Source organism: Cetorhinus maximus, chromosome 15, assembly GCF_964194155.1.
Source record: "Cetorhinus maximus chromosome 15, sCetMax3.hap1.1, whole genome shotgun sequence".
NCBI lineage: Eukaryota > Metazoa > Chordata > Chondrichthyes > Lamniformes > Cetorhinidae > Cetorhinus > Cetorhinus maximus.
The window spans coordinates 3,623,236-3,643,490 of NC_135893.1; the positions used below are offsets into that span (position 1 = coordinate 3,623,236).

The 20,255-nt window shown below is 42.1% G+C and overlaps 1 protein-coding gene across 1 annotated transcript in view; it reads left to right on the forward strand.

Annotated features, from left to right (window-relative positions):
* The first annotated feature begins 3,135 nt into the window (after nt 1-3,135).
* The window catches only part of LOC144690360 (NAD kinase-like), a 92,281-nt gene continuing 75,161 nt past the window's right edge, over nt 3,136-20,255 (forward strand). The window contains exon 1 of the mRNA XM_078557773.1: nt 3,136-3,349. Within this exon, the coding sequence (XP_078413899.1) occupies nt 3,177-3,349 (173 nt within the window). The 5' untranslated portion in view covers nt 3,136-3,176. The remainder of the gene's footprint in view (nt 3,350-20,255) is intronic.

A 20,255-nucleotide genomic window follows, 5' to 3' on the forward strand; every position in this document is an offset into this window, starting at 1 on the left:
TTGCCATGTGTCAAGAGGCACGCCTCCTCCGAGTCCCCTGTAGTTTAGTTTGGGGCTGTGGGATACCCAGTTTACATAAGTCACCATGGGGAGGCACTATATAGGCCTTGCTGATGAAGAGACTATGTACTGGTGGGAGAGGTTTACACACTTGGCTCTCTTTTTGCAATAGTTATATTGCTAGCCAGCGGTGAGAGCTGAAAGCAAGAGGTGACAAGCAGACTGACTAGTACAAACCGCCCACTACTCTAACACATGTGATGCATCACACCAACTGGAGACATATTCCAAAAATATACTTCACTCACAAAATCTGTAAATGTACATTCCAAAACATTTCAAATTGGACATTAGGAAAGTGCAATAAAATTCAACTTTTCTCCATAGAACATATTGCACTCTGAGGCGTCACAATCCAATTGCAATACACGTGATCTTTACCATATCCAATCATTGTCAAGCATATAGCATGAGGGGTTCTATACAGTTTCCATCTCCTCGGTGCATGACAGCTGAAAGGCCTTAAATGGTAGCCTCTTCCTGTTGTGTCTCTGCAGTGGCTGCCTCAAGCTTTAGCGCATCCCTCAGTGCATAGTCCTGGACCTTGGCATGTCCCTGTCCGTAACACTCCGTCATGGACAACTCTTTGCACTGGAAGACCAGCAAGTTTTGGGCAGACCAAAGAGTGTCTTTCACCGAGTTGATGATCCTCCCTGCATTCAATGTGGCATTATTCTAAGGATTTTCTGGTCTCATTAATAGAGGCTCAGTACTCTCATCATTGGCTGATACACCACCACATATTATTCATAGGATTTCACCTTTGCATCTGTTTCTGGGGGACCAGGAAGATTCCAAAGGCTTGACTTGATTAAGGGATAAATCTGGATTACTTAGATTGTGCCTCATTAATGCTCATTACACACTAACCTGGATCAATAAGTAAGAGCTGGCGTGCGCGCTTTGTCGAGCTGTGCAAAGATTTCCAATCTCTGGGAAATTTAACAAGCTGCTTCTATAAACACAAGTCCACCCGGTGCGGAATGGGGGCCGGGAAGGTGGACAACCTCCTCTTGAACCTGCTCCTGGGCCTGGCCAAGTTGGCCATTAACAGGTCCAGGCAGCGGGCGATCGAGGGGTTTGTCCCACCCAACTGTTTGCCCCTCTTCCACAGCTACGTTCATGGCCGGGTGTCCCGGGAGAGGGAGCACGCGGTGTCTGCCCACACTGTCGAGGCCGTCCATGCCCGGTGGGCACCGTGGGGGCTGGGGTGCTTTATCGACCCTCTTAATCACATTTTGGTTTGATGTTGTAAGTTTCCTTTAAATTTTGTCTTTTGTTTTGCAGTGACCCTAACTTTAGGGGCTGCGTTTTATTTTATCCCTCATTTTGTTACTTTAGTTTATTTGGTGAGCTTTTAAAAGAGCTATAAACACAAGTCCTAAACCAGCCTAAGTGGCAGCGCTGTGAAGAATGGCCTAAAAGCCGCAAATTTACATTCACCATTGATTTTAATGTGATATTGTAATGATCTTCTAGCTGTTTTAATGAGAGGTAATGGTGGATTGGTGGAAAAGTCCCAGGAAATTATGATGCAGTGTAGCTAATGCAATATTAATGCAAAGTTTCAGTAAATTAGGGCCCATTTAATGTTTGCCATCAGTGCTGATTTGACAGTTAAATCAGGATGTAAATTGGTTTGGTGAGATAGTGCTCTGTGCGTTCAGATGTTAATTGCCCACTCTACAGCGCAGCCAGTGTGACCACCTGCCTTGTATTTTGAGGGATTACCTCTTATTTTGACCATTTGTCCCGTGCCCCTTAAGGGACGTATTTTGTCCTGTATTTCCAGGACAGCCTGTGGGAAACTGAGCCCCAGGGTGAGATGGAGCGATTTGAGTCGGACTGCAAGTGAGTGACTTGGCCAGCAGAGAGAGAGAGCTGATAATGTTGTGACTCAACAAGATAAGTTGTTGATTTTAAACTGCTGTCCGCCTGCTATTCTACTAATTACTTTAAATCTATGTCCTTTCATTCTCGATCCTTTCGCAAGTGGGAATGGTTTCTCCCTATCTACTCTGTCGTGACCCCTCATGATTTTGAACACCTCTATCAAATCTCCTCTCAACCTTCTTTTCTCTAAGGAAAACAGTCCCAACGTCTCCAATCTATCTTCATAACTGAAGTTCCTCATTCTTGGAACCATTTTCGTGAATCTTTTCTGCACTTTCTCTAACGCCTTCACATCTTTCCTAAGGTGCAATGCCCGGAACTGGACGCAATACTCCAGCTGAGGCCGAACTAGTGACTTATACAAATTCAACATAACCTCCTTGCTCCTGTGCTCTGTGCCCCTATTAATTAAGCCTAAGATACTGTATATTTTATTAACCGCGCTCTCAACCTGTCCTGCCACCTTCAGTGGTTCATGCACACAAACACCCAGGTCCCTCTACTCCTGCACCCTCTTTGGAACTGTACCCTTCATTTCATATTGCCTCTGCATGTTCCTCCTACCAAATTGAATCGCTTCACACTTATCTGCATTGAACTTCATGCTGTTGCAATGCTGCATTAGAAAAACAGGGAAGGCGACGGGCAGGGGGAGGGGGAGGGTGGGGGGAGTCGAGCATTGTTTCCGAGAGGGAGAAAGCGGAAGAGAACTGAGCTCCGGGATTACTGGGGGTAATACGGTAGGGCAGCAGTGCGCATGTGGGGAAGGCGGTGCAGAGGGAGTCTCTGGACAAATGCTCCTGATTGTGGAGACCGGCCTAACGGGACGGCAGCACCCGGCCTCCGCCTGGGCGAGCAGATGCATTGGGCCGGAATAAAGGGCGCAGTTTTAAGGAGATTCGTGGGTTCTGGCAAGTCGACGCTGCTCCGGCGTTGATGTGGCGGGGCCGCTGGAGCGAGGCCCGGGTTCCAATGAAATAGACACCTTGTAACCGTGTAAGTTTCAGCAAGTAACAACTTGGAGTTTCCTCATTTCTATTGGTCACCGAATGTATCCAACAATGTCAGCAAAACTATATTTTTCTATAGGATTTAAAGTGGGTGCATTGAACTTTTTTCTTATATTTTATGCTTTTTAAAACAAAATTCCTCTCCCCCCCACCCCACCCCTTCCCAGGCAGTTTTCTCGTGGACTTTTCACATGAATCCCTGACACGGCGGTAATGGACTGCGCCCAGGAATATTCTCTCGGAACAGAGCCCCCGGACACGGAGCAAGAGCTGGGCTGTTACTGTTCCTGCGGTCAGGGGCTAAGCGGGGGGTCCGAGCTCAGAGGGAGAGCCAAGTCCAGGAGTCTGTCGGCTTCCCCTGCATTGGTCAGTGGAAAGGTGTACAGGTAACTAACACAGGCTGAGTGTCAGCTGCTAACAGCTTCTGTCCGTGAGATTTTAACTGTCTTAAAGAAGTGAGAAGGTAATTCATGGGTATAAGGTTGGTACCAGACCAAAAATGTTTTAATATTTTAGAATGAATGGAGTACAATCGAGAAATTCATCACTTTTCACTTGTGACATTTCCAGAACCTTACCTTGACTTTTTAAACGATTCTAGCTAGTTTGGTTTCTTTAAAATTCCAAGTCTCGGTTGTAATTCTGGTGGTGTTGGTCTCTGGTGAGATGCCCATGTCTGGGGCCTGGGACATGGTATATTCCTGTGACAAAAGGCTTCATTGTCAGTTGATGGAAATTTACTAAAGTCTACCCTCCCACAGACTGCACAGGAGAGGGAATGGTTAAAAGGCAGAGTCCAGTGCCTCGAAATGACAGAGTAAAGTTTGCACTGAATGAATGTGAGTGACGGGAACACTGCATCCATCGAATCTTCAGGAACAGGTCAGGCCCTGTGGCCCATCAAATCTGTTGGTGTCTTTTTCTCAGTTACCGAGACCAGATAATTAAGTAATAAAAATAGCTGGAAAAACTCAGCAGGTCTGACAGCATCTGCAGAGAGGAACAAATTCAATGAACGTTTCGAGTCATTATGACCCTTTATCAGAACCTGATTAATTTGTTCTCTGGGAATGTCTGGTGAAACATTCTCTTTGTTACTAGATTTTATTTCACTTTCAAAGGCCTTGATCTTGAGTTGTCACAGGGAGATGGTGTATGGGACATTAATGTATTTTGTTTAACCAGCACTCTAGGTGTTTCAGTGATGCTCTGTCTGGTCAACAATAACATAATGATTTGGAAGGTGGTGATGTAAAACTTTTTGTCAAATAGTGTTGGTGATAGCGGGGTAGACTTCAGTGCCCCATTCCACTTTTTGTTTTGTCTCCAGTTGGTCTTTGATATAATGGAACAAGTTGTATTGCTGAGACAGTAGTGATTGTGTAATTTAATCAGGATGGCAAAGGTTGAGTGGTTTGTAGCTCTCTAAACCCACACACTGATTTACAGCATTCTGCCAAGAAGAGTATAATCTTAGAAAATTGGGAAAATGACTGAAGGCTGTTGAATGATTTCACCAGCACTGTGGGCTTCTGCAGAAATTCTAATAACAAGTTCCTGACATCACTTGAGCCTCTATCACTTAAAGCACCAGCTTTATCACTCCTAATTATTCATAATTCTTTATGAAATTTCTCATTCCAGCTGTAATCTAGTCAAGTGTGATTCTGAACCATATGTCTGCGTCCAGTAGGACTCCAAATTGGTGGTGAGACAGACTCGTTATGTGGTGCTTGGTTATGTCTCAGACATTACTTTTTAGCAGCATTTGGCTGTTATGTGGATAAGTGAAGCAGCATTTTTCTCACAGCAGTGTCCCATCAACTACAATGATGTGAAGGAGCAATTAACCTGTTTTTGGTGGGGTTGCTCAAAGGAGCAATATTGAGAGAATATCACGGTGACCCAGGCTGGATCTTTATTGTGCCTTGAGGCCTTTGAGAGCAGTCAGGCAGGATTTAATGTCTCAGCTGAAGGACATTATCAGTCTTGAAAGTTCCAAACAAACAGTTGAAAATATAGATTTTGTAAAAGACACTCTTAAATTGATGTGCTCTAGGCAGCAAGTTTCCTGTAGTGCTTATGCCAGTGGAACAGTCACTTCCCTAACAGCACCCCAGCCCTATGTTTTCATCAGTCCCAATGTGGGAAACATGGGTCTCTTTTAACAGAGACCAGCACTATGTACATGCAGTAAGAGCTTTTGGACTGGTGATCAGAGATCATGGATCTCTGTTTGAAGATCAATCTTGATGAAACACAGCACAAGTTGTGCAGTTTAAATTCTTTGGTAAGTCCAAAAAGAAATTCCAGTGTCCTTTATAAAAAGTTTCCAGCTTAGTACAATCTAATACTACAATAGTAAAGCTACCAAAATGTCAGGGAGAGCTTTATCACTTTAATATTTCAGTACTAAAATAAACCCAAAGCAATTTTAAACAAAAATTAATGCCTCAACCCATCCTGGAAACGCATCCCGTCTTTGCACGTTTATTTTCGTAAGGCAATGATGATTAATTTGTCAAATGCTACACCATCTGCACTAGCTGTGTCCTACAAACAGGTATGAGATGAGTGGCCAGTTAATCGATTTTATTAATGTTATTGCCGAGGCTGAGATACCTGTTCTTCTTTGGTGCATTGCCAATTTTAAAAAAAAAGTCTGCTTGGACAGAATAAAGTCTCTGGGTGGAATCGGAAGGCACAGACAGAAACAGAGAGTTTATGAAATTGGAAGAGGAGGGAACAAATGATTGAAAGGATGGTGAAGCGGCGATTGGAGAATGGATTGTAACCTGGGAGAGAGATGGAGGGGAGTATGTGAGATGTATAACAGGAGAATATCAGTCAGATGGGGTGGTTTGAGACTGTGGTGGAATTTAGAAATGAAGGTAAAGGCTGAGAGATCCAGTGGGACAGTATGAATGACCATGAGGAACATGGTGCAGGAGGGGATATGGACAGGAGAGCTATGAAGTTGTAGTTTGTACCAAGCTTGCAGTGGACAATGAGAAGGATGTTGGAGAAGTCCATTTTTGAAGTGATAAAATTGGATGAAGGATTTGGAAATAATAAGGAAGGCGCAATATTCCCAAGGTATAAGAAAGCTGTCTATCTCTTGGCAATGGTGGAAAGTTAGATTTAGCTTGAGCAGAGTGCTGAAAGGATGAATCTCCAGAACTGGCCTGATCGGGCCATCAGAAATGTTGATTGAGTTGAGGCCTAAGGTTGGTAGGTACTGGTTAGAGAGTGGCTTCGTCTTGTCAGTAGTGGAATGGAGGTCATATCATAGCATCCAGGACCTCATTGGACAAGGTAGTCGGGAAGCTTAGCACCAATCTTTGAGTCAACAGTGGAGACAGTGAGGCGTAGTTGGGTAACATTCCAGGTGTGAATATGGCATGCAACAAGAAACAACTGGAGGTACAGTAAAGGGACAGTAAAGGTAAGAGAGAGAGCAGTACCATGGGGACCAATCTGTGATTGAAATATCGTCGCTTCTCAGTTCACCTTCAGCAACAGTTTTCATTTCTAGGAAACATCCCAAAACAATTTGCTCTGGGCGAGTGGGGGAAACAAAGGGATATTGAAAAGAAATAAGGGAACAGCTGGAAAAATAATGGAGGAAAAGATTAGTTTGGTTGAGTTTTGCAAAGTTTTTTAAAGCTGGAGAGGTGATTGGGGCCTCTGGAGGTTTTGACACCAATGTTTGGACAAAACAAGGAGGTGTGTACTCAAGGCCAGATGCAGTGGGCATAAGAAGGAATACAAGGCTGAAGGAAGTGGCAAAGATTGAGTTTGGACCATTGAACGATTTAAAGATGCTTGTAACGCTTTGGATGACTGGGTGTCAGTGTAAGTCAGTGAGGACAAGGAAGGTGGATGAATGTGACTTAATGTTGGACAGGTTACTGGCAGCTTGCTTTTCAGGTTCATTGGAGTTTGTGGAGTGTCCAAAGGATGTGGCCATCATAGAGGATATTAATGGAATCTATTTCGGAGCATGGGTTAAATGACATGCTATTGTGAAACTCTTTCGAGTTATCAACAGTCACAGATTGCAACTCTTTCGAGTACAATCACAGTTCTTGGTTTCCGGGAGTGGGACATGAACCCACAACCCTCTGATTCAAAGGCGAGGGTGCTATGAACTGAGCCACAGCTGACACCTCTATGCTATTGTGAAGATGGACTAAGGAGTTGGTGATGAATAGGATGTGAGGTTTGCAGTTTGGCTTATGGTTGAACATGTGGTAAGGTTTCACATCATCTTGTGTAATGCGAATGAGTGAGTAGAGAATCTAGTGCCAGTGACATGGAGAGGGAAGTGATGGGAGCTGAAACTGCTGGTTTCCACTTTCCAAAGTGTTTACCAGGGTGGGGAGGAGAGCTCCCCAGACAGAAGCTGGAGAAAGTTGACTTGATGTGACACACATTATCAAATTCGGACAAATAAGAGCTAGTCTCCAGACAAGTTTCTCAAGATATAGCTGAATCAAAGTAATGACTGTATGGTGTGAGAAATGTTATCATCCAGATTAGAGAACCAATGATATCTGATGAAACTTTATAGTATGGCTGAAGTCACTGATCCTTTCAGCTTTAGGTTGGATTTGAACTGGCCACATTGTTGGGATCAGTCTATGTTCTAACTGTAAGAGACGTGCTACATGTTGGTGAAGTCCTCTTTTCCATGTCAGCTGTGGTTGGATTTGAACTGGCCACATTGATGGGATCAGTCTATGTTCTAGCTGTAAGAGACGTGCTCATGTTGGTGAAGTCCTCTTTTCCATATCAGCTGTTTCACTGTGTCTGCTGGAAGCAGACATTGTCCCTTTACTGTCTGAAAGCTCTGCATTTTACACAATCTGTCCTCTCAGACCTTAAGTAACCCAGAGCTAATAATTACACCAATTGACCCAGTGCCACTCAACTTGTAGTAAACTCTGCACAAGGAGTTAAGTAAACAAATCTCTGGTGAACTGAAGCTCCTCACACGAGTCAGGGCTCTTGCAGGCTAAAGTAAATCCAGTCATTGCTTACAACTTAAAGGGCAGATGAAAGCATTAGAATTTGGATTATGCAATATTAGATCAGTACAATAATCAAACATACATGCCCTTTGCGATGGCATCAAGGAATAAATTACTCCTCTTCACTGCTGTGATGAAGCAGTGAAAACAGACACGTTTTGTACCATGAAGGGTTCTTGATGAATGAGCAAACGTGAGGGACCTTTCCCCCCACCTTTTATTGCATTTCCTCCTCGGATGAACTGTTTTCTACTGAATGCACCAGCCATTCAAACTGATAAACCTTACTACTTTTAAAACATATATTTTTAGTTTATCAGATGTCAAGTCAAATGTTCATGGGGTCAGTGAACAAAGACCAGCCTGATCTAATTAAAACTCATTGGTTACTGGAGGGAAGCGAAACTTCTGACTGTTGAATTTGCCTGGGTGTTCCAAGAATGTTAATTGTTATAGATTTCCCAATAAGCACATTCCCTTTTTGCCTTTTTCTATATTGGAACATTGTGCTGAGTCCCCACGATATATAAGTTGAAGAATATTACAAGCTTTTGGATAGACCTGCAGCAATCTTGAACTTTTTTTTTTCTACCTTGTATCATTTTAAGAATTACGCTGCTGATCGCCTTCTGTGTTTATTTTCTTTTAATGATGTTCTTTTATATTGCTGGAAAGAGAGACATGCTGCCTAAGCTTTTCGTCTTTCACTCATCAGGATGCCAAATTTCAAACATTATCTCAACAATTTATACTACAGAAGAAGAGGGTACCAGTTGCTTGGAAAGCCAACTCTGATTGCTTTCTGAATGGCAATGCCTTGGCCAATGGGGAACTATAGGCTCCCCGAGCTCTCGTGTAATTCAAAAAAGGTGCAAGGCTTGAACATATTCCTTTTGTTTGCAGGGAATGGGTCCCTGTGTATGAATGTATGTCACTTTGAGCAAGTGTAACTCTTTCGAGTTATCAACAGATCTCATGTAACTCTTGCGAGTACATTCACAGTTCTTGGTTTCCGGGAGTGGGACATGAACCCACAACCTTCTGATTCAAAGGTGAGGGTGCTATGAACTGAGCCACAGCTGACACCTCTTTGAGCAAGTGTAAATGAGCCATGTTATGAGGTTGACTGATTATATTAAATTGGTTGTTAGTGTAGCTATTAGCACACTCAGGATTGTTCAAGTGCTGCTCAGTTATGGAATCACATCTAACAGACGTTTTGTTTTGGGGTTTTCAAACTTGGGCTGGTTGAATCGGCAACATGTCTCTCTTTTCAGCAATATTCAGGTTCTGTACTCACAAGCGTACATTCTTTTAAATAAATTCATTCTGCAGCATCCTATCTCGATCATGCCACATAAAATGTTGGAAGTTTTAGATTATGGGCAATGAAGGCCAGATTGTAGAAACACTCTTTTACTGTGAGCACAAATAACTGATCTTGAGCTTTAGCCAGAATTTCAGGTGTAATATTGTCTCATCTTTACACCCATGTTAAACCTGGCTGTTTATCCACATAAAATGTTAATATATCGGTGGGATATGTTAAAGTGAGAAAAGAGTTTAGAAAGGAGGAGGAAGGATAGGATACATCAGTTGCAGCTTATGCAGAAGTGAAAAAGGGAGGGAGGGGCAATGGAACTATCTTGGTAAACATCTCGCAATAAATGCAGCTACCGATCATTAGCAACTTATCATTGCTGCCTTAATTGCAGATTTCTTTTCCATCAGCCTCATAATTATATATTCATACTGTTAGAGAGAAATGGTCTTCACTGGAAAGTAGAAAATCTGTCAGCCACCTGTTCGTTGTGAAATTTGGATACAGAATAAAATGTATTCTCATTTATGTATAAGTAGAGTTCAGGGGGAGGTATTGGCGTAGTGGTATTGTCGCTAGACTAATAACCCAGAGACCCAGGGTAATGACCCGGGTTCGAATTCTGCTACAGTAGATGGTGGAATTTGAATTCAATGAAAATCTATTGATGACCATGAAACCATTGTCGATTGTTGTAAAAACCCAACTGGTTCACTAATGTCCTTTTAGGGAAGGAAATCTGTCGTCCTTGCCTGGTCTGGCCTACATGTGACTCCAGACCCACAGCAATATGGTTGACTCTTAACTGCCCCCTGAACAAGGGCAATTAGGGATGGGCAATAAATGCTGGCCTAGCCACATCCCATGAATGAATTAAAAAAAATTAACCATGATGGAAGTTGGTTGTGAATTAACAATTTGAATTTATACAATATCTTTAAGGAAAGTCCTTAAAGATATTTTTAGTTTAACTGTTAAATAGATTGAGTTATAGGAGATACAAAATATAAAGATTAGTATAAATCTATGGTTTTCTATATAAATATAACGCTTTAAATAAATCTAAATTTTAACACTATTCTAATATATTTGTGTGATAGAAATCAGATTTGAAAGGCCTGGTAATCGGACCATCTTTCACAATAACCATTGGCACACTTCCTTAAAAGTCATTTTGTAATTTTTACACTGAACAGACTATTTCTGTATCTCCTGTAGCGAGTATCTCTTTTAGTAATTCGGCAACAGGTTTGACTGAATTCTCGCACCAATTGTGCAAGTAGCTACTAACTGGCCTTGCGCAAACTCATAGTTAGGATACGTCAAAGGATTTTCCTACCTCTCTCCTGTGCCCTGCTCCTTCGTGTGTATGCCCAGGCAATAAGTATCAGCAGTTTCTTTAACCATAAATTGTTTCACAGCCGTCTTGAGGGCAGTTAGGGATGGGCAAGAAGTGACGCCCATATTCCAAGAGAGAATATCAAAAAAAAAGTCTGATCTTGACCTCCCTGATACCCATACTTTCCAGCAGCAGTGTCTCGATGAAGATAAGTGGAACCAGCAGATAAGTTTAGTTTATTCTTCCCCCAGCCCCACCACCACCGTCACCTGTGGTCGGTTGTGGAGCCACCAGCTGCTGGTGACTGACTCAGAGGAGACCTTGTGTCTTTGTTGATCTGTTTGCGTCAATAAGTGCACTTACCTTTAGCCAGTAGAGGAGCTTCTTTGATATTTTTACTAAGATGAAACACCAAGTTGGAATTCCACAAGACTAAATGCTAGGATATAAGATATGAATACCTATAAACTCTCTGCCTCTTTCTGATCTCAGCTGTGTCACTGTGATGCTTCATGGAAGCCACGTGCTTCCTTACAGGAGGGGAACATCATCCAAAGCTATTCTTAGGCACATCCTGACTTCAGAGTATTGACCATGGACACCTGGGAGCAGACCATCATCCCTCTCGGGGAAATCCAAAAATCAGAAGTTAACCTCAAAGTTAAATTAAGCCAGGAAAAGCAACATTGTGGTCAATGAATTGAATTTTAACATCATCAGTTTGATTAATTAAACGTGCCAGTGTTTCCATCAGTGCAATTGATACCTCAACTTAAAAATATCCAGATGTTTCTTTGCAACATGGGTAGAGGCACATCTCAGAATGAAGGTTGTCAGGACCTTTTGGGGAAAGGTTAAAAATCTGGTTTCCCCTCTTTCCCCCCCACCCCCTCCACCACCCTCCATAGCTCTACTAGAAGTGTAAAAAGCCTCCAGTATTTGTGCATTAAGCAAGTGCTGTCCACAGAAACTGAAACTGGGAGAAGCTACTTTGAATTCTACTGTCCAGGGTATTGTGTTGATTTTCCTGGATCGATTTAAATCTATTTTTTTTTTTACCATTGCCTTAACGGGGGTGTAACTGGAAGCCAGAATAATTAGGGGTTATTAGCATTGTAATTTTTAACATAAATGTTTAATTTAGTTTTCTAAAAAATCTCTGAAGTCTTGGTGGACTTATTACTTCTGAATTTAGGGCACACATCTCAAAATAAATACAAATTGCAAAATAGTTGTGCTCGCGTGATCAAGTTTCCCTTATGGATTTGATCTACCTGGCGCACACCACCTGCTGTGTCATAACCGCTTTCTGTGCCTGTTCGCATGTTGTATTAAAGACAAAAACTTGGAGGGTTTAGGTGTGACTATCCAGTTGTGATAATGGTCCAAAGATTGAGCCAACTACAGCTAAAATTGAAAAGCTGGATCCTTGAATTGGGTTAGGTTGTAAAAGTAACGTAGTCTGCGGTTAGATCTACACATAAACAACACTAAGACCTGGTTAACTGGATTTTTACAAAGCTTCAATTTGTTCTTGGATCATTTCTGTTGTATGCAAACATGCTGCGAGCAATGCGTCTGCTGAAATGAATTTTGTGCAGCCAAGTTCCATTGTCATTGCTTGGGTTTAATTTGGAGCCAATATTGACCAAAGATTTAGCACTCTTATTTAATTGGAAAAGATAACAGTGCTCTTCAGCTAGTCATGTCGAAGAAACTTGCTAAAGAAATGATTCCTACATTGAAGTTTGTGCGTCAGTGATTTTTAGCTTTCTGGGTGATTTCTGCTAATATTTTTGGTCTACTGACATTAATTAGATAAATTTAACGGACCCAATCACTATCTCCTTTATTCATTATCCTAGTTAAGCAGGTACAAACACAAGATGCTGGAAATACTTGGCAGGTCACACAGTGTCTGTGGAGAGAGAAACAGAATTCACATTTCAGGCCAATAATCTCATGTTAGAACAAAAAGCTGGAGGTATATTGGTTTAAAGCAGCCACAGAGGCAGAGGGAGGAGGCTAGTTCAACAAATGTTTGAAATGGGCCAGTTCCTTAAAATGCAAAGTGAGAGGAAGAGAGATGACACCGCTTCACAGCTGCTGATTCGGAGCTTGAGATCAAATCCATCCCTTAAATCCAATTCTACTTCCTTTTTCGGCTTTGGATGTTTGCGTTTGAGACAAGTTTAGATACTTGACTCTCGTTTCTGTGTCACAAAAGTGAGCATTCCTTGAGGGTAGCTCAGAATTCTGCATGGGGTGTTTTCTGGGTATGAGATGTGTGTTGCTTTCGTAGAGTTATTAAGAGCAGGAGACCATTCAGCCCATTATGTCTGTGCCAGCTTTTGAAAGACATATTCAGATAATCCTAAGCCCCTGCTTTTTCCCCAGGACCTGTGCACATTCCTCCTTTTCAGTATGTGTTTTAAATAGTGACTGTGTGCTTTTTGCATATCCTTTTGTCATTGCATGTCATTTGATGGGGAGGAATGTATATTTAGGAAGTATCCATTTGTTTTAGCAAGGTTCAAATTCTTTGGAATCCTAATTTTCCCCCTAATTACCTCCCAGTTTTTGTCTGCTCATAAAATCAAACCATTAATAACGCCCAAATAGTGAGTTTTTAAGTTGCCAACAAAAAATGTAATAATCCTGGTATGTCCCGAAAGGAGAATTCAAGCCCTTAACTGCGGTGACTGAATAAAGTTTTCATTTTAAAAAAACTGAGTTAATGAAGACCAATTCAGTAAAAATGTACCAAAAATGATCTGACCTCAGTTAACCAATGTTACAGCCGAAGAAACTGGGTGGATGAGGAAACGCTGACTGTGCTGTACACCCTACTGTTGGCTACTGAGCCTTTTTAGGGAGGTTTAATTGAGGAGCACCCATGGCAAGTTTCTGTTTAACCATAGAGCCACAGAAAGGTTATGGCATGGAAAGAGGTCACTCAGCCCATGTCTGTGCTGGCCAAGAAAGAGTTCAAAGAAACTATCCACTCATGTTAACCCCACTTTCCAGCGCTTGGTCCGTAGTCTTGCAGGTTCCAGCGCTTCAGGTATCGACCCAGGTACCTTTTTAAACGAGTTGAGCATTTCAGCCTCAACCACCAAGTCAGGCAGTGAATTCCAGATACCCAAAACCCTCTGTGTGAAAAAGTCTTTCCTCATGTCCCCTCTAATCCTTCTACCAATCACCTTAAATCTATGCCCCCTGGTAATTGACCCCTCAGCTAGGGGTCTTTACTTTCTACCCTATCTAGATCCTTCAATTTTGTACACCTCAATTAAGTCATCCCTCAGCCTCCTCTTTTCCAGCCAATCCAATCTCTCCTCATAGCTGCAGCTTTGAAGCCCTGGCAACACACTTGTAAATCTCCTCTGCACTCTCTCCAGAGCAATGATATCCTTCCTGTAATGTGAGAAGAATGGACACAAAATTCCAGCTGTGACCTGACCAGCATTTTATACAGTTCCAGCATTACATCCCTGCTTTTGTATTCAATACCTCATCTAATAAAGGAAAGCATTCCATATGCTTTCGTTACCACCTTATCCACCTGTCCTGTCACCTTCTGGGACCTGTGGACATGCACTCTCACGTGTCTCACTTCCTCAACCTTTCTCAATATCCTCCTGTTTATTGAGTATTCCTTTGCTTTGTTTGCCCTCCCTAAATGCATTACCTCACACTTTTCCGGATTGAATTCCATTTGTCACTTCTCCGCCCACTCAACCAGACCGTTGATATCATTCTGGAGACAACAGCCGTCCTCTTCACTATCAACTACACGGCCAACTTCTGTGTCATCTGCAAATTTTGCAATTATATCTCCCACATCTAAGTCCAAATCATTAATATATACAATAAACAACAAGGGTCCCAACACTGATCCTTGTGGAACACCACTAGAAACCACTTTCCATTCACAAAAACATCCATCGACCATTACCCTTTGTTTCCTGTCACTGAGCCAATTTTAGATCCAACTTGCCACCTTCCCCTGTATCCCCTGGGATTTCACTTTGACCAGTCTGCCATGTGGCACCTTGTCAAATGCCTTACTGAAATCCTGTAGACAACATCCACTACACCACCCTCATTATCCTCCTCATTACTTCCTCAAAAAATTCTATTACATTCGTAAGACACGATCTTCCCCTAACAAAACCGTGCTGTCCCTGATCAATCTATGCCTTTCTAAGCGACAGTTCATTCTCTGTCTCAGAATTTATTCCAATAATTTTCCCACCACCAAAGTCAGACTGACTGGCCTATAATTTTCTGGCCTATCCCTCGCACCCTTTTTAAATAATGGTACAATGTTCACCGACCTCAAATCCTCTGGGACCTCATCTGTATCTAGTAAGGATTGGAGAATGATCACCAGAGCATCCGCTATTTCCTCCCTGGCTCCCTTTTAACAACCTGGGATACAATCCATCCGGCCCTGGTGATTTATCCACCTTCAAAGATGTCAGTCCCTCCAGTACGCCTCCTTTCATTATGCTTATTGTATCTAATGTTACACACTAATGTTATACACTCCTCCTCGTTAACTAGATTGTCTGCATCATCCCTCATTAATGATGACAGAGACAAAGAACCCTGCCCACATCTTCAGCCACTTAATGTGTAATATGCATTACGCATAATGCATAAGTTGCCACATACATCTCTGATAGGTCCTACCTTTTCCTTAGTTATTCTCTTGCTCTTAATGTACTAATGAAACATCTTTGGGTTTTCTTTGAGTTTACCTGCCAATATTTTTTCGTATCCTCTCTTTGCTTTCCTAATTTCCCTTTTTTACTTCACCCCCATACTTTCTATACTCCTCTAGGCTTTCTAGAGTATTAAGCTTACTGTGACCATCATAAGCTTTATCGGCTTTATCTTACCCTGTAAAATTCTGGATAACCAGGGGACTCTAGATTTGGCAGCACCGCCTTTTTTCTTTGGGATATGTTTACACTGTGCCCGTGGCATATCTCTTTTGAATGCCTCCCACAGATTTGACGCTGTTTTCCCTCCTGGTAGCTGTATCCACTTTTGCCAGTTCACCCCTCAGCTTTGTAAAATTTGTCTTCCTTCAATTTAGAACATTTACTCGTGTTCTATTTGGTCCTTCTCCATCATGATGCTAAATCTAACTGTGTAATGGTCACTATCTTCAAAATAGTCACCTGCTGCTACTTTATCCACTGGCCCAGCTTCATTTCCTAAGACTAAGCCTAGAATTGTACCCCCTCTCGTTGGGTATGTTACGTGCTGACTAAAAAAGTTCCCTTGAACATAGTTCAAGAATTTTGTTCCCTCTGTGCCCTTCACACTATTCATTCCCCAATTGATTACTGCCCTATTGTTTTTGCAATCAGAAATTTGCCTACTTATTTGCTCTTCTAGCTCTCTTCCACTATTTGAGGGTCTATAGTACGCTCCTGGCAATCTGGCTGCCCCTTTTTTATTTCTCATTTGCTTCATTTAGTATATCATTCCCCCCCTCTGACAGCTGTAATTGATTCTTTAGCCAATAATGCTACGCCCCCATCTTTTTTATGCCCTTTTCTATCCCGCCTGAAATCTCTCTACCCAGGGATGTTGAGCTGCCATTTTTGCCTCTCCTTTGAGCCAAGTTTCTGTTATAGCGATAATATCATGCCACCATGTGTCTATCTATGCCTTCAGCTCATCAGCTTTATTTACTATGCTCCATGCATTTACATATATACCTTTTAACACAGCCAAATTCCTGTGCTGTACACTTTTTAACCTGTGCTGCTGCTTTCTCTCTGAGTCACTCACTAATTTTCCATTTCCTGTTCACTAATCTGAATTTGCTCTCAGGATCCCACTCCCCCCGACCCCCGTTTAAGTTGTAAGCAAACTATTTTACAGTTGTTTCGAGGGTAATTGTATCAATAACACTTAAATAAAAATTCAGTCTTCTCCCTGCAATGAATGAACTCCCTGCCTGTGAAATGCTCAGTTTATGTGGATGAGTCACTGCCTGAAAGGGAAGGAAAAGCACTTTCCGGAAAGGAATGTGTAAAAAGTACCAAGGTTTAAATATGGGTTGGGAAGAGGACCTTTGCAATCTATCCTCTGCGCAACACCAGGAACTGAGAGGAAAATCAAAGGTTCAGGGTAAGGAATACAATGACACAATGGCTATCGGGTTCTTTTGAGGTAATCGGGGGTTTCCAATATCACAATTCCTTGAACACTGGCTATGTCAGGCAGTGGTATTGCTATTGTGTAAATTAAATAAAGGTGAGCCATAAGCTTGCATTTAAGAGAGGTTGTAAAACCTTGCCCCTACCAGTGAGATAAAGAGAAAAAACTGTAAATGCAGGAAACCTGAAATTCAGAGATTCAAATAGGTGTGGTCGAGAAAGCAGAATGGTGTTTTGTACATTCAGTCCACAGCAGAATCATATACCTGGCTGTGTTTGAGTGATGGGGCACTGGTTGGGGTGGTAAAGAAGGGATTGCTGTACATCACCTTACCAGGCTCCCCTGTTTCCTTGCTAATTATTGAAGAACAATACCTCCCACATATTGATACCTTGGGGATTTTGCTTGATAAGTTTCTAAGAATTTTTACCCAGATGTTTCCTTGTTTTGAGCTCGTGAGACATAAACTGAATCAGTCTTTCTGCCTTTATGGTCCACTCAAAGGTGATTACTCGAGGGATAAATGACCTCCTTTCATTGCCCTCCTTAAGTCAGAGTCAAAGCTGTGCTTTGGGGAAAGTGACAACAGAAGCATAAGGAATGTGATTTGAGCCAGAATGAAAGCTTCAAAGGAGGATTTTTATCCTTTACAATTGAACTGAGACAGAATGTTTACGTTCCCTGGACTGATTTCAGACATATGGAGGTGAAATATGCTACATGTAAAAAGTTGTTTCTTGTGGAAATATTTGGCAGCTCTATGGTCTTGAATACGGTTAATATAACCCTTACTTTGAATGTGTTTACCTCCTAGTGACGAACACATTGTGGGTTATTAGCAACTGTAGACTGATTGGATTAAATATATTTTTCTTGAGGGTCACGTGGTCATGAAAGCAATCTCACCTTGGAGTTGGAATCAGACAAGTACTTTGAGTATCCTGCACTGAGATGGAGATTGATATTTACCCCTTTAAACAAGGTTAGAGAAACACATCCAAGAGTTCTGATAGTCTGTAGAGTTGAACACTAAGCTCACTCCCCTCCTTTTAATTCATTCCTTAAAACTTACCTCTTTGACCAAGCAACTCTGAATATCTCCTTATGTGGTTTCGTGTTACCTGTTTGATAACACTCCTGTGAAGTGCCTTGATATATTTTGCTAAATTTAATGTGCTATTTAAATGCAAGTTGTTGTAGCAATGATCAGCATTTAATAAGTGATGATGACGACCTGTAGTAAGAGGCTGCGCAGGAACTAATGAAGGTTTTGAAGTCCAGCTGCCCTGTAGGAATATTTGGCAGAATAAACTAATTTCTGTTGTGGTGTGTTGATGCGTCTTGTGCGATGTTGCTATTTGTGCAATTCTGTGGCCCTAAGGTGTGGAGAATTTGAGGCTGTGTGTGTAATTGAAAAAATCCTTGTTTTCAAATCCCTCCGTAGATCCCTCCTCCCTATCTCCTCCCAGCCCCCACAACCCCCGAGATCTCTGCATTCCTCTAATTCTGGCCTCTTGACTGTCCCGATTTCCATCAGTCTACCATTGGTGACAGTGCATTCAGCTGCCTGGGCCCTAAGCTCTGGAATTCCCTCCCGAAAGCGCTCTACCTCTCTCTCTCTCCTTTAAGACACTCCGTAAAACTGACCTCTTTGACCAAGCTTTTGGTCACCTGTCCTAGCTCCTTATGTGGCTCAGTGTCAAACTTTGTTTATAACGCTCCTGTGAAGCGTCTTGGGACGTTTTATGATGTTAAAGGTGCTATATGAATATAAGTTCAAAGGATGTCATTAAATAAGGGTAGCTATAATTTATAATAACAAACCTTCAGACTCCTAATAGGGTTTATAGAATTGAATTTCATCCACGATTAGCATTAATGAGTTTCTGTAGTAGATTCAGTGAGTTTTATTTGTTGTTAAGCAGTACTCGTTCTCTGAAGTCTACAATGTTTAACCTTTCATTTGTGTAAATTTGTGGAAAGCTGGAGATTTTTATCATCTTTTCCCCCTCATCAGATTTCGGGATTTCTGCTTGGAGGGATATATTCCTCGTTCTGTGCTCACCATCACAAGTAAAGACTCCACTCAAGTGTAGACATGGAACTCATTTTTAGTCAAACTCAACAATGTGCCATAGCTCCAATCTGGAAAGCCTTCCAATCTGTGGAGCTATAACATTTGTTTCTCAGCTAGACACCATGATAGACTCTTTAAATGAGACTTCCAACTTGTGCTGAATTATTAACTTGCCTTATACCCAACACAAATGGCTGTGACTATCGGAGCCCACAGATGGGATTTGAACTCTCAATCTTCTGACTCGGTGGGCGTGCGTGTGTGCACTGAGCCAAAGCTAATGCCTTGTTCAGCTCCATTGGCATCTCCTCTGACAATGAACCAGTCCATCCAGCCGACAGCAGAACCTAGTTAACATCGAGGCTTGAGCTGATAAGTTGCAGGTAACATTATGCTGATGGGGATAGGATAAGAAGGCTGGGAGAAGGCTGGTGTGGCACATAAACACTGGCATAAAGCAGATGGGCTGAATGGCCTGTTTATGTGGTGCCGTGAGAGAGCAATCACCAATATTTCATGCCAGACTTTGCATGCATTTCCCATCACCATGCAGCCCAATTCACTTCCAAAGGCAGGAAAGGCTACTCTGATGATCATTCAGGTTAACAATATTAGCCAAATTTTATTTGCAAGATTTAAAATTACACGTGTGTTTGAGAAACAAGCAAACAATGCACAATGCAGTGCTTAATTTCACTTTTTGAGATAGGTGGAAGTGTTGGAAATCTATTCAACGTGGTATTGATGTTTGTTTCAGTCTCTGGAGTCCAAAAGCTCCCAGTGCCTGTAACTACTCCAAACAGACATTCGACATCCCAAATCCGAGCAGATGTTTAATCGATCTTTGTACTTTCAGGCAGACAGAATGGGAGCTACTGACTTCTAATGTTTGGGTCAGGATCAGTGTCTGAAAAGAATGTGGTGGATCCAGGGGAAAACGCGCTTTCTCCCTGCACACCCGCCTCAACATCACAAGGTCCTTGAACGAGCATCGAGATGATGCCTTCGGGAATTGTACAGTGTCGCTCTTTCAGAAATCCAAACTACCACTTTCAATGCCAGTTAATCTAATGTTACATTTGTGCCACTCAATCCAAGTTCTCCCCTTTTCGACTCCAGAAGTCCTTTTATTGACGCTCTGAATTGGGCAAGAGACAAAATTCAACAAGATGGTAACTCTGGGGTAGTAATCAGATCTGAAAGGACTTTTCCCTTTCAAAGCGGCAGCGAGCTTTCTGCCAATGCATCACATAATTCACCTGACCTAGTGGGATACTGGGCTAGAGTTCTTGGAAGAGCACTTGGCTGGATGGCTTCCCATGCTCCGAATTCATTCATC